The sequence below is a fragment of the Polistes dominula genome, unplaced genomic scaffold (genome assembly GCF_049000335.1).
Source record: "Polistes dominula isolate Pdom_NZ unplaced genomic scaffold, Pdom_raw_medaka contig_20, whole genome shotgun sequence".
Lineage (NCBI taxonomy): Eukaryota > Metazoa > Arthropoda > Insecta > Hymenoptera > Vespidae > Polistes > Polistes dominula.
The window spans coordinates 5,602,342-5,618,786 of record NW_028301147.1 but is presented as its reverse complement, the minus strand read 5'-3'; the positions used below and the strand labels follow the sequence as shown (position 1 = coordinate 5,618,786).

The window sequence follows — 16,445 nt, the reverse complement described above, 5'->3', positions numbered from 1 at the left end:
GGCGGCTGGTGTGTTCATTCGGTACGATAAACTCCTAGCAAACTTCATACAATATGCAGGTGAGGACAGATGTATTTACACCCGCTATCATTACCGTGTCATATACTCTCGATCGTTTGTTATCTTTAACGAAGAGAAAACATGTCCAAGCTAGAGATGCATCGATAACATTTTTTTTCTTTTCTCTTTTCTTCTTCTTCACCTTATTCTATTTTTCTCTTTTTTTCTTCCCTTTATTTTCATACACAAATAATACAAATATCTTTATTGTTATCTTGTGTTTTTATACAAATATTAATTATTAATCACATTACATAATATTGTTTTACAATTACATATTTTTTCAAGCATAACTATTTCCAATGAAGCAGAAAATGTTCGATTGTTTCTTGTTAATGCACAATAGTACTGTGTTCACTAGTATCCTTCGTTAATAGGAACACAAGAGTATGCGAGTACTTGAAGAGAATACGAGGTAAACCAAGTTTCGATTAAATTAATGATGTGTTACGCATAATATGTTTCAAAATTGTAATAATTTGACCACATAACAATCAAATATTAAAACGTAATAACGGTAATCAAGGATACGCAATGTTCCAATTCTTGGAAACTTTAAACAGCTTATAAACTTGCGAATTAACAAAGAAAGTTTACATAAGTGAAAATATTCGTTTTATAATGTTTCGAAAAGTTTTAATGATTTACAAATAAAATAATTTAAAAAAATATTGAAAAGCTGAATAACAATGTGCTGTTTCATATTATAACAGAAGCTAATTTTTTCCATTGGAAATGAGATAAAATTACGAAACGCAGGTATAAAAAGCGGATAAGCGAATTAAATAAACAAAAAAAAACAATCAATGTAATAAAACAAAATAAGTACTCACATAGTTAGGGGATTGTAAAAATGAAATTAGCTGATGTGCGTGTAAGGATTAATGCTGGTTTTTGGTTGAAATAGGTACAGTTAAAATGTTAAAATGAGAAAAAGTGTTAGCGAGAAAATAATATCGCGGCTGTTGGCTAGTACGCCATATCGTTAGTTACGAAATAATATTACATGCATAGCGAATCTCTCGGTGTAATCTAAACAGAGAAAAAAAATAAAAGAGAAAAAGGAAAACAAAAAAAGATGAAAAGAAAGATGTTGGATAAAGAAGGAAGAGATGAGAAAGCGTATACATACTATATATACCTATATACATAGTAGTGAAATAAATAACGCAGAGTGGTGAGCTCGGCAGCGTTTCAGCGTTTTGCGATTTCTCCTTAAGCGTGTGCGGCTTACGCACGCGTTTCTCCGCGTAATTACAGAAACCGGTCCGTATAATAGGATTTTCAAATGGTTTTAAACCGAAATTGTTGTTGAGTCTCCATTTACGTTGACAAGATTTAACGGCAATAACTAAATCGATCGTTATCGTGACTCTCGTGATACTTATCTCGATTCGTTGAACTTGAAAGCTTTCACAAAAATTGATTTCCGGCTTTTAACCCAATCAGTCATGAGAACAAAAGCAAATTGACGTTCTGATGTTCTGGCGAACTTCTCTGTTTCTTTCTCTCTCTCCCTTATCTTTGTCTTTTTCCACTGTCATTGTTTTTCTCTTTCTTTTCCTCATTTTTATCTATCTCCGTTTTTTTTTTTTTCATTTATTTTTTTTCATATTTGCTCTGAACGACATCGACGATATTACCGATAAAATTTTTGTTTTACGACAAGAATCGCCTCCGCTCGCATAACCGAAAGTATCTATTACCTAGATATATTGGATCGAGTGATAAGTTGGTTCGAATTTCGATAACACATACGTTCATAAGAACAATGCGTATTTCCAGAAAAAAAAATTATTTTGATCAAAAGATCGTATCGTATTTTTCTATTTAATACTTATGATATATCTCTATCATAGTTTGTATAGAATTGAAATCTTTTGATCATCCGTTTAGATCATTGTGTTATTGTTTTAATAAAGTTTCTTATAAAAGTAATTTAGAAAAGTACTTCCAATTACCTTTTAAAAAGTCTTAAACGAACGTATATGACACATTCTTAAGAAAGACAAAAAGAGCGAAACAGTGGTCGGTCAAGGGTCGTTTGGTGGGAGCCCTGTACAACCTTGCCGACACTTGCGCGCGCAAGCACACACCCCTTTACGAAGGTCCTTACAAGGCTGGCAGACACTAGACAACCCTTATACCTATCACGTGACGATACACTCTCATTAAAATTCATAAGACGACTCGACCATTCCCACTTTAGCACCCGGTACCATATGAGCTACGTGTATTATATATTTATAGATGGTTCTACACGTATACTTACTGACGGATCTACGCTATACTTACACCTACGCGCGTACCTTTCCTATATATCTCTATGCTTCTTCTCTCAAACCTTCACCTTGCATAGTAGAGCTTGATAACCGTTCGATAATCGTTCTTACTTTGGGATAAAATATATAACGAGAAGCGATAAGTTCTTATATTTTTATCAATTTTACTTGTACCTTTCATTTTTTTTATCGAACAAGAAAGATGTTCAATTATTCAAGAATATTTCCAAGATATGATCATTATAATCATATAAAATGTATAATAAAAAACGAATCAACCGGATCATTTTTCTTTCTAACAATATCTTTTTTATATACACTATAGAAATAAATAAATAAAAAGATACTTAAACTATAAAGAATACAATCGAAGAACATAAAAAATGATAGATCATCCAATTGTATATTAATTCGAACGATCATAATAATGGTGTAACTTTGGCGTAAAAGCCTTGGGGCTATAGCCACAATCTTCAAGTTCCACCTTTGCAAATCTACGTTTCTCGTTTCCTCTCCACTAATAGGACTGTCTCGTATGCGAATATACCTAACCCTGGCATCGTGGATACGCGTGCACGTGTTCGCCTTGTTAAGCTCTGTTTTGCTTTCTTTCTGACTTGCCATTCTCAAAGTTATGGTCTTCGTTACCAACACATATACACACACATCGAGACAAATATAGGAATAGTTGAGACTAGCGGAGAAAGATAGAAAGAGAAAGAGAATGTAAACACGTCCCTTTCGAGTCTTGTACTTTCTTCTACAGGTAGAGAGAGAGAGAGAGACGGCACGTATTCTCTACACCTGAGTGTATTCTCTTTTTCTTTCTCTTTCTCTTTCTCTTCCTCCATCTATTTCCTTCTTTCTTTTTTAACCCTCGAGTTGTTCCCGCTTCATCGTCTCGACCTCCTCCTACTTTCCTCGTCTTCTTCCTCGTTCTTCTTCCCCGCCTCATCCTCCTTCTCCTCCAGTTGCTTTTCCGTCCTCACTTTTGTAGTGGTCGTCGTCGTCGTGTCTCAGCTTTCACGCTACTCGCGACAAATTACGACCGGATACCGGATAGCAAAGGGGCTCGAACGAACTACAAGCACGTGACAACTACTTCCGGTAGGTAGCGTTTGCGGAACACTCAATTAGTTTGTAGCGACGTTAAGCTCAAAAAGATGGTAAGTGGACTTGGCCCCAAGCAGAATTACGCTATGATACAGTAGCATGATCGTAATCAAGTGGATACACCTCTTTTATATCTTTTTTTTTCTTTTTCTTATCATCTTTCTTTCTTTCTTTCTCATCGTAAATCGTAAAGAATAAATTCGTTGAGAAAAGAAACGTACTCTCTCTCTCTCTCTCTCTCTCTCTCTTTTTCTCTCTATTTCCTTGCCTCGAGCGAAGCGACCTAAGCTTTACGGTGCTACAACTTGTTCGTTCATTCGTTTATTCGTTCGCTAGCTCGTACGTTCCTTACTTCGTTCATTTCCTCGGGAGAGACACGTACATATTTACGACAAAACAACTCTGTCGAGCCTCTCTTCTTGTCGTTTTTATTCGGTCATTATTTCTACACAAGCGGATTATTTTTCCTTCTCCAAAATAAAGGAGGGGAAAATATTTGCAGTTCCCCTCTCCCCGTTAGTCTACTATAATATTATATATATATATATATATATATATATATATATATATATATATATATACGTTATTCGTTATCAACTCGGAATGTTCGTTGATGAACGTTTGATAAATAAAATAAAAATAAAACAAAAATTTTAGAAGATTAAAAAGAACGATATAAATAATATGTTCGACTATCTTCTAATGACAACAGAATCGTTAAATAATTAAACTCGAATGATAGAAACTGTTAAAGGTAATTAATACCATTGTTGATATTAATAATGAATTATTTCGATATAATATAATGAGAATCGAAGAGAAATATGCTCGCTCATTAATCACGATAAACAAGTGTATTTCGTTTGTAGTATCGATTATATTATGTTAAATTGCTTTTTCTCATTGTGTAATAAAGTTAAACATTAGGTGTGCCATATGTTATTATTGTCATCGTAAGTGAGATATTAAGGTTTTGTATTAAAGGGTAGCGAAAAAGTACGCGTTTACGAGAGTATACTTTATCCATTTTCTTGTAGTTGTAGCACGTACGAATAAACGAGTACGAACGTGGTTCTCGTTTCGTGAAAACTGAAACTACTTACTTCGGTTGTACCTGCTGGAAACGAGCCGTCGTTTCATCGAACTCTCTGAAGAGTCATATTTCAATGTCTACAGGATTGTTTTCATTCTCGAAACTACTATAGATGTAGCCAACGTTAATAATTATACACGATTAGTCTTTTTTTTTTATTGGAAAATAATCGATATTCCCACTTTTTGTTTTTTTTTAATCAGCTCAGTTAACATAATTTTATTATATCAATAAAGAGGAAAGTTCAAATAAGTTTGTTATTTAAATGAAACGCTGTTATTTGTTTTTTTTTTTTTTTTTTTTTTTCGAAATTCATTGAATATTGATTTTATTGAATATCTAATCTAATGAAATATAATTCATTTCCGAAACAAAAATAATCCAATTAGAAATTCTTTTAATTTATTTTATATTTTTATCGGAAATGAAAACTCTTTATAAGTCATATACAATTCAGATCAATTCGGTACAACTCCGGGAAAGAGGTTCGAAGAAGTTCCGTTATAATTTCATAAGCCGTAGGAGCATCTAACTGTTAAAGTCGAGGGTGTCGTACGGTCGAAAAGGTATTTCGAAGTTTTAGGGGGCCAGAGAAGACCGGGTCAGTGTCATTAATCATTTTCGTGCCGCTTCATAGACGCATGCATTATTCAAAAGCGTTTTCGCCGAAGCTATGCATAACTTTTGTCCACTTTCGTAAAAGATACATTCGTCAAATACTTTTCCAATCTATATGAGGAAAATCTGCGAAGAAAAAACATCGATTAGATTTAATAATAAATCATCTCTCTCTCTCTCTCTCTTTCTCTCTCTCTCTCTCTCTCTCTCTCTCTCTTTCACAATTTTTTTCTCTTACAAATGAGAATTTCATCAATTTTTTTATCACAGAATAATATGCTTCTGTTATATCTTTTCTTTCGTTAAATAATCATTTTATTCTTAAGATAGATACCCGATTCTATTCTAAAATCCTAAAAGCTCATTTGATATTGAAAGACAGTCAGGAAGTGAAAAGTTCCGGTGAATAACTATGAAATAAAACATGAAGACCATCCATCGCTTTCAAAAGATCCGTAAAATCTTGTAGAAACGAATGCAGCATCCGTCTAAGAGATTCGTGAGCGCTTGCTTGGGTGTAAATGTAAGCACGTGTAGAAAGTACACACATAGGTGTACTTATCACTCCCGAGATGGTGCAAGGCCACTCGACCGTCACGTAACTCGGATTCTTCAGCGTATCCATCCTACACGTATACATGTACACAAACCTTAATCATTCAAATGCATACAGATACGTATGTATGCATTCATATTTGTATATGCTATATTATACAAATAGTACAGGTTTCACTATCTTTTTCTTTCACGACGAGCGCCTAAAAGTTCCCAATTTTTTTTTTTTTATTCTTTTTACATTTTTTTCCGATACTTCAACTTTTTCTCTCCTTCTTATTCGACTATAATTTTTGTCTTTTTTTTCTCTTTTCTTTTCTTTCTTTCTGTCTCCTTCATACTTTTTTCCCGTGGCTCGTTTTCAAAACGAAAATACATTTTTCCAAGCGCCTCAGTGAAATTAGTTAATCTCGACTGTTCTTCGACTTCGTTCAACTTTTCCGCGGATATTTTGCTTTCGCGTTGCTCGTTAGTCTCAGCAAATTTGTAATCGAGTAGAAAAGACGTACGGAATGCAAGCTCGATGATTTCTCTTGTTTTCATTTGTAGATTTTTCTCTTTTTTTCTTTCCTAATATAATTCTCGTTCTTGTTTGATTGATTTTTGTTTTCTTTTGTTGTTGTTGTTGTAATAAAAAATCGAATTTATATGTGTCGTATATTTTTTCTTTCATTGTAGTTTATTTTACTACGAATCAAATAGACCGATTAGGCAATCATGCGTTACATGAGTTCGTATATTAAATTGAATAAAACCAGGAAAATACAAAGAGAAAGTAAAAAGGTATAAAGTAACTTTTGTTAGACTATGCATGCAACTGAGTCTATTGCCTAAGGATACTAAAGTTCGTTCATACTTGAAAGGAAAGCAACGCTCGTATGATGGAAATTTAAACGTTACCAAAAGTTTTGCATCTCTCTCTCTAAAGACTAAAGAATTTTAAAAGAAATCTGTTGTCGGTATTTCTTTGCATATTATAATACAAAAATTGTATACAATGTAATGCAACATAATATAATTATTTATTTATTTATTTATTTATTTACAAGAAGCAATCTTTTATACAAAATTTGCATAAACGGTATAGGTGACAGTAAACAAACAAAAAAATAATAATTATATAAGACGCTTAAGTCAGTGGTATAGTTTTCTTACTCACAATAGAAATATTCAAATATTTAAGAATATCATCATAGTTATGACAATTAAACAACGCTGGTTGTCTACAATGTTTGGTAGCAAGTCTACAAAATTTATGTTGAACTTGTTCTATATAATTATTATACATATTGTTAAATCAAATCTGATAAAGAATTAGAAAGATCTAAAATATGTTTAAATATATATGGTTCAATTTGTACAATTCAAATATTTAACATTAATTTAAACAAAGTTGAATATTATAGTATTTATCGATTTTATATTATTATTATAAAACTTTTTACTAAGCGTATATATAGATTGACAAAGATATTGTGGTCTATAGTCTCAAACAACAAGAACGAGTTAAACGGTGGTCAGAGTTCGTCGTGCCGTAAATTCCGTTTCTACTAGCAGTAGTACAACGTCGCTTTAAAACGATCGCCTTGAAACTTGTGCAGCCAAGATTGGTAGAAGCTTACATACTGTTGCAAGTTCAGTTCATGGTCTATATACAATGAAATCACATAGAGATCGTTCTGAGAACACCGGAAACCGTCGTCGTCCCAAATACCTGCGAATGACATTCGTGGAAAATCGTCTCGAAAGTTAAACGTTATCAATAGTCACTGTTATTGTTGATCATCTATCGTAGATCGATAAAAAGAAAAACCTTCGCTTATCTTATAATATAGAGAAAAAACCGTATTTCTTTGTTTTATGAGAAAGCAGAATTCTATCTAAATGAAACTAGATCTATCAATATTTATTTTTCTACTTTTCATTGAAATACTATGTTAGAATACTCGAAAAAGAAACTTTTTAAGTTTCTTTACTTGCTTAGTTTCTTTCTCTCTCTCTCTCTCTCTCTCTCTCTCTCTCTCTTTCTACCTTCTTCCTGTACTTAGGAAATCAAAGCAGTATTTTCAAAATCGAATCTTATCATAGTAAATTCAATGAGTTACAGTACAGTAGTTCTGAATTCCCTTTGATATCTCAACTCGATGTATAAGATAGTTTCTGCTGTGTTCATAAATAAATCTATCCTTGGATGCTATAAATGCGCATATTTGTCTATTGGAGGTATGAGAAAGAGAGAAATAAATAGGAAGGAAAGGAAAAAGATGGATACATTTCTTCGATTTATTATAGAATTGCACGAAAGGAAAGATTCTACAATGTTCGACGTGTTTCTTTTCCCATTAATCGATTAGTTCTGCGCATTAATTTTTCTTTTCCTTTTTTCTTTTTGTAAAATAAATGAAAAATATAACAATAATAATGACTCGTGTAATATCTTATTTATATAACAATGAACATTTATGCCCGCCATTTCTTTTCCTTGAGTGATATGCTTCCTGTATTATTTATTCTTTTCTTCTGTCCCTTCAACATATTTTTTCATTTTATTTTGCTTCCTTTTTTTTATCTTTTTGTATCTTTACGTTCATCTGGATATCCTCTCTCTTCCCAACATAAGTCTTCTTATTCTTTCCTCGACGACGATGTTCATTTTATTTTTTTTAATCTTTAATTTGTCAATCAGAAACACGTTATTGCCATTAACCCAAATAATCTTGAAACGCGAAGATTTTGACGTTGAATTTACAGGTTGACCGTTGCTTCATACTTATTCTTTACTCTTTTTTTCATTTTTCTTTTTATTTTCATATAAAAAATATTTTTTTAATACGCTGGTTATTCGTTATTAGTATTGCGTATCAGACATAATAAGATCTATAGAATTTTGTATTTTTTAAATTGACATTAAAAAAAAACTCCACGAGTGGGTTGATTTTTTCTATAATTTCTTTTTCCGTTTGAAATGAAGTGGTATACAAGAATGTATGTGAAATTTCTTCTTGTGTCTTTGTTTTCTTTTTTTGAAACAATTAAATTTAGGTTCTTACTTAGTGCCCAATGTATAATTCTGATGAATACCCACAACTGTATAGAATTAAACAAAAAAATCTGTGTCCTGTCAATTTAACTCTTATCTTGTTCGAGGGTTCTATTATATTTCAATCCTGAATAATTGATTTTTATTGTTTCAGAGACGCTTGTCATGACTCTTGGACGCAACTTCGATTATCAACGGTCTTTGGTTGTATATGTCCAAACAATCACGTAAAAAAACGATGCGACAGGATCTTCTCATTGGTCAATCATAATCCATGCGTCGGTGAGTATAAGAGAAAGCGAGAGTGCAAGAATGTGAGAGTGACTGATGAGAGAAAGGAGGAGTTGAGATGAGACGTAGCAGATTCGATCGGTAGGTCGAAAAGTCCTCTGCATTTGTTCGTCACTGCTTGAACGTACGAGTATTTCTATTTTATATTAAATATACATAAACATTAATTTATTACAAATAGAAAAATATTGTAAATACTTCATCAACCAAATCGAATTAATTATTTTAAATATGATTACAAAATACTCTTACGATCGTAAATCTATGTTCTTGCGTATATTATAGGTACCGGTAAACAAAGGATCGTTTAAATTATTATTAAAACATTATCCGCGCTAAGTATTACATAGTAAACAAATATTAAATCATATAATCAACGTTTCACGCTAATAAAAACGATCTTTTATTTACGGTATTTACATCGTTTTAAATTCAGTCTATTTTTCTTGTACGTTGAATCGAGTAAAAATTGTTGCTCAAAGAATGAACGAGTATAAAAATGACTATAGCACCTTGTGAAAGTCGACTGTTGGTGTTGTGAAGTAACTTGGATGACAAGTTTTTCTTTCGTCACGTTGTTTTACGAGATTACATCTTGTGTCTCTATGTATCTGTATCATGTAAAAATTTTTACTTTTTTTCTCTCTCGTTTTCTTTTGTTTCTATTTATTTGATCAATGTATGCGTCGGATCGAAAGGTCTTATCGATCTTGGATTAAAAAGCAAAGTTGCATTTAGACAATTCGTTTGGTCGAGAATAATAATACTCAGTCTACGATATTTTTTTATCTAATTGGGAACGATTAGAAAAATAAAACAAATATAGAAGAAGCAGTAGCGAAGCAATTACTTTTAATGATACTGCTGTATTTAGAGCTCGCAAGACGTCGTTATAGCATCCTTTAGATAAGCTCCCTTTTTCCTAATTAACCGAAAACTCATGCTATTAAAACGTAAATTGGGTTTTCATTGTATAGTCGATTGAGTCCTAATTTTATTGAAAAAATTCTTCTCTCGAAACGATATTTTTACATCCTTAATAAACTCGTTAAATAATTTTTATTTGCTTCTAACAATGATTAATAATTATTTCATATAATTCCTAAAAATAATTCCGCACTGATTAAAAGTTTATAAAATATGTATGTCTATAAAAAAACTAATATATTAATTAGATATGCTTGCTTATATATCCAGGATCGATGACGTTTCATATATTTTTGCCTCGCAATGGTAATTTTATTGGCATTGTTGAAACACGAGCGTGCGGTCACGCGCGAATTGCAATGAAAGATAAAGGAGAAAAGAAAACGTAAGTAAGTAAGTTACAAATATCACACACAAGGGCATGTGTGACCTATGTGCAAATGTTTATTATCTATGTGCGCGTCTGCGGAACGACTTCGCACTGTGCCATAGGAAGTACAATGGCAAAGCAGCTTAAACATTGCAGTATAAGTGTTGCATATTTTAGCGAGATCACATTTATGAAACTTTTAGTTGTTACTAAAGTTACGAGATTATCGAAATAAATGCCGAAAACTCGAAAACTAGTATGATCATTAATCTCTTTGCGTGTATACTTTCATATTATTATTATTATTATTATTATTATTATTATTATTATTATTATTATTATTATTATTATTATTATTATTATTATTATTATTATTATTATTATTATTATTATTATTATTATTATTATTATTATTATTATTATTATTATTATTATTATTATTATTATTATTATTATTATTATTATTATTATTATTATTATTATTATTATTATTATTATTATTATTATTATTATTATTATTATTATTATTATTATTATTATTATTATTATTATTATTATTATTATTATTATTATTATTATTATTATTATTATTATTATTATTATTATTATTATTATTATTATTATTATTATTATTATTATTATTATTATTATTATTATTATTATTATTATTATTATTATTATTATTATTATTATTATTATTATTATTATTATTATTATTATTATTATTATTATTATTATTATTATTATTATTATTATTATTATTATTATTATTATTATTATTATTATTATTATTATTATTATTATTATTATTATTATTATTATTATTATTATTATTATTATTATTATTATTATTATTATTATTATTATTATTATTATTATTATTATTATTATTATTATTATTATTATTATTATTATTATTATTATTATTATTATTATTATTATTATTATTATTATTATTATTATTATTATTATTATTATTATTATTATTATTATTATTATTATTATTATTATTATTATTATTATTATTATTATTATTATTATTATTATTATTATTATTATTATTATTATTATTATTATTATTATTATTATTATTATTATTATTATTATTATTATTATTATTATTATTATTATTATTATTATTATTATTATTATTATTATTATTATTATTATTATTATTATTATTATTATTATTATTATTATTATTATTATTATTATTATTATTATTATTATTATTATTATTATTATTATTATTATTATTATTATTATTATTATTATTATTATTATTATTATTATTATTATTATTATTATTATTATTATTATTATTATTATTATTATTATTATTATTATTATTATTATTATTATTATTATTATTATTATTATTATTATTATTATTATTATTATTATTATTATTATTATTATTATTATTATTATTATTATTATTATTATTATTATTATTATTATTATTATTATTATTATTATTATTATTATTATTATTATTATTATTATTATTATTATTATTATTATTATTATTATTATTATTATTATTATTATTATTATTATTATTATTATTATTATTATTATTATTATTATTATTATTATTATTATTATTATTATTATTATTATTATTATTATTATTATTATTATTATTATTATTATTATTATTATTATTATTATTATTATTATTATTATTATTATTATTATTATTATTATTATTATTATTATTATTATTATTATTATTATTATTATTATTATTATTATTATTATTATTATTATTATTATTATTATTATTATTATTATTATTATTATTATTATTATTATTATTATTATTATTATTATTATTATTATTATTATTATTATTATTATTATTATTATTATTATTATTATTATTATTATTATTATTATTATTATTATTATTATTATTATTATTATTATTATTATTATTATTATTATTATTATTATTATTATTATTATTATTATTATTATTATTATTATTATTATTATTATTATTATTATTATTATTATTATTATTATTATTATTATTATTATTATTATTATTATTATTATTATTATTATTATTATTATTATTATTATTATTATTATTATTATTATTATTATTATTATTATTATTATTATTATTATTATTATTATTATTATTATTATTATTATTATTAGTATTATTATTATTATTAGTATTATTATTATTATTAGTATTATTATTATTATTAGTATTATTATTATTATTAGTATTATTATTATTATTAGTATTATTATTATTATTATTATTATTATTATTATTATTATTATTATTATTATTATTATTATTATATTATTATTATTCTTGTTTAAAATTTATATTAATGATCTCAAATCGGTAGAGTAATTTATTGTTTCGTAAATGTACATGTATAATAATTTTTAATACTTAAATTATCTGTTCGGAATATAATGATTGATATTATCCTTTTATTTTATTTTATATTTCTTTCAATATAAATTCTTATAGTATTTTAAATTCTTAAATGTAAACCAAGAAAGAAAGTGAAAGGTAAGTAAATTACGCGGAAGTCTTCGGTTATAAATCGTTTTCTCGAATGTCGTTGATAAAAACCAAATAATAAAAAAAAATATAAAACTCAAATATAATAAAACGCAATAGTAATTTGGCAAATAAGTTTCGTAATAAGATATATTAAAAGTTGAGTATTTTAAAATGCACCATGAATCGTAATTATTACTTAGTTTTAAATATTGATCTGAAAAAATGCAAATAAAATTTTTGAAACGTTCGGAAAAACAAAATCTATGCGATTGGATTAAATCATTTAAATGCAATACCACCGAAACGCAGGCAGGCGTTCAAAAAAAAAAAAAAGAAAAATGGATATACAAATATTTCCGTGAATTTTTGTCGTTTAGTGACGTTTTAGAATATCAACTAACAATAAAAGATCGAGGAAATCCGGTTCGGCGCAAGGAACCAAAAGGAACGCAGATCGATCCTGAAAACCCTGGTCTGCACGTGCACCAGCACTTCCTCTAAACATATGTACAACTTGCTTTTTGTCGAAGAGTTTGAACTTCGAAATCGTCCTTACAAAATTCAATATCTATTTAAAAAAATTTAATTTTTCTTCTTATGCAATTTTTATTGTATTTTGATAAACAAGAATAGACGGGAAATTGGCTTTTTACGCGTACATATTTTCGTTCATAAATAACTTTATTTATTTGTGAAGAAAAAAATTTACTTAATACTTATAAAACTATTTTACGTAAGTATGTTATTATTAAATATTTTTTCATCATATTTAATCCATTTCTAATTCAAATATTATCGTATCTTTTGATTGTACAAATAAATCATTATTTTACGATAAAATCGAACTCGTTACATTATTTTTATTATTTTATGTAACAGATGCAAATCCCAGTGGTTACCATAGATTTTTGGCGAACGAGTATATGATTTCGAAAACGCAAACGAAGTTTCTGAAGCAGAGTACACGTAGAATGTGCACCGCATGATGTACCTTTGCATGAGAAAGAGCGATGAACGCAAAAAAAAATATAAAAATATAAAAGTTTCCTATGGATGCAGCAAAGCGTATCTCGTACGTATTTTGGGGCCTGCATGTCCGTTCTCTTATTTCTCTCTGTAACGTGCCTGTTAGATAGATGAACGTCTATTTCAACTATCTACTCTCTATACTCGACTCAACCTTTCATATCTTATCCTTTAAGACTATTCATTCCCCTTTCTGATAAAAACTATGATTGATCAATATATCGGAATTTGAAAAACCAAAGTATGTAAATTTTCCACAAAATTTCTAATAGAATTCGTATCGATCGATTTTGAAACGTGCTCTCTGCAATCGGTTTTTGCAATCGTAAATGACTTTATTCCTACTAACGTTAGAGGTCAAGAATCCTTTGAGAGAGATAATCCCCAGAACAGCACGAATCAGGCAATATCATTGCCACTATCACTATCACAATTATCACGATCAACAGAAGCAACACACTACTCGCATATATATATGCGACACACACACACACACACACACACACACACACACACTCACGACGCAAACCCGTCCGTGCACGTTTATCGATGCGATCACGCACCCACTCACCCCGTTCTCGTCCGCGTCTCTGCTTTTGTGTTACAGAATATCTGCCCTCCTCCGCCTCGGTAGACCTATCGGGCACGGACTCAGCCCTCTATCCATTCGACCCGCAGCAGGAGAGCTACCAGGAGATCTGGTTACCGCCGACCAGTATGTATCCCTATTTTCTGTTCCCCGGGACCGCGCGCACCTCGTACCACGACTATGAAATACCGTACGAAGGCCAGGAACAGGAACATCGCCGTCAGCACGGCCATCGTCATCAGCCCGGTCGCCATCAAGAAGAACCGGAAAAGACTGGCAAGCCAAACGTGTTCGTCGTTGACGCGAACGATCCAAGGAGGAAAGATTTAAACAAAGCTAATCCTCGATACGAGGATCGTTTCATCGTGACCGACGATGAACACTTGGCTGGTCAGTTAAACCTTCCAGGTTCAAAGTTTGGCGACCGAAGGCAGAAGGGTGCCCAGGGAGACGTGATCTTTCAAGATTTCGATGGCTCCTCCTCGTTCTCCAACATCCATTCCATATCTTCTTATCCTTCATTCCCTTCCTCCTCTTCTTCTTCTTCTTCTTCATCATCTTCTTCTTCTTCTTTTTCTTCTTCTTCTTCTTCTTCTTCTGACGCATTTTCCAAGCATGATCGTGCCTCCAACACAGTGCACCTGCAGCCAAGGCACCCCCACCAAAGCGAGCATGACGCGCACCCGCACCATCACCATCATCAGCACCAACAGCACCACCACAACCACAATCAGCACCACTACTACTACCCTGCACCTGCACCGTCCCCGTCGTCTTCGTCTTCCTCGTCGTCGTCGTCGTCGTCGTCGTCATCTTTGTCGTCAGGATCCTCGTCCTCGTCATCGTTGTCGTCGTCGAACGCGCACCCACCGCGACCGACGCCTACCGTTGACGAAACTAAACGAATCGAGACACCTCAAGTCGCGCCACCAAAGAAATTCGCACCGAGGCCAACCTACGAGCATCGGGCGATCGTCGATCGCGTCGACGACGACCTCGATGACATCGAGTTCAGGATCGGCGCTCTGCCAGTCGATCGGCTCTTCGATCTCCGCGAGGCTTTCGAAGGCTTCGTCGATCAAGGTTCGTACACGCCTGTTACGATCACGACTGAGAGATCGCCGACGATCTTTGTTTTGATGCTGCAACATCGAGGGATCATCGCCCTCTTTCCTTCTTCTTCTTCTTCTTCTTCTTCTTCTTATTTTTATTCCTATTCTTATTCGATTTTTACTATTTATTTTCTTTTTTGTTCTCTTACTTTCTCTACTTCCTTTCTGTTAAAATCGGCAATTATTATATTACTACGTTCTATTTGGTTAGATTTCTAAAAAAAAAATATATATAAATTGTAGTAACAAAAGATCGTTTTTAAAATGACGTTTTTTTACGTTTTTTTTTGTATATTGGGGGGGGGCAAAATTTAATCCCTCGCGCGGTTAAATTCAACGTTGATACCACGAAAGAAGAACGACCTATCCTGTCGCCTATCCTGGCACTTTTGACTATTCGCGGCACGAATTTATGTTATTGGTGCGCGGCCAACTCGGAATTTATATACGGTACGCGTGAGACATTCGGATGAAAGTAAAGTTTAATCGTGCTTTAACAGTCAAGTAAAGCTAACGACAAAAAAGTACGAAAAGTACGATTATCTTCCGTTACGGGGCTTACGTAATTGTACTTGATCTTGCTTTTTTTTAATGTTTTTAACACTTTATTTCACACAAACAGGATAATATTATTTATTCAAACGATAACAGTGAGAACGTGCGCGTAGTTTTTATACGAACCTTGAACAATTCATCGCGATAGGATCGCTACCAGAGGGAGAAAAATTTCCTTTTTAATTTAGTGATAGAAATTTGTGAGAATAAGAGTGAGAGAAAGAGAGAGAGAGAGAGAGAGAGAGAGAGAGAGAGGAAGAAAGAGTCAAAAAAAA

General features: G+C 29.8%; 1 protein-coding gene across 1 annotated transcript in view; it reads left to right on the top strand.

The window, feature by feature from the left end:
• Positions 1-16,445, top strand: part of Gfrl (Glial cell line-derived neurotrophic family receptor-like) — a 238,459-nt gene that overhangs the window by 172,624 nt on the left and 49,390 nt on the right. The window contains exons 5-6 of the mRNA XM_089177345.1: positions 8,916-9,043; positions 14,522-15,586. Of these exons, the coding sequence (XP_089033471.1) occupies positions 8,916-9,043; positions 14,522-15,586 (1,193 nt within the window). The remainder of the gene's footprint in view (positions 1-8,915; positions 9,044-14,521; positions 15,587-16,445) is intronic.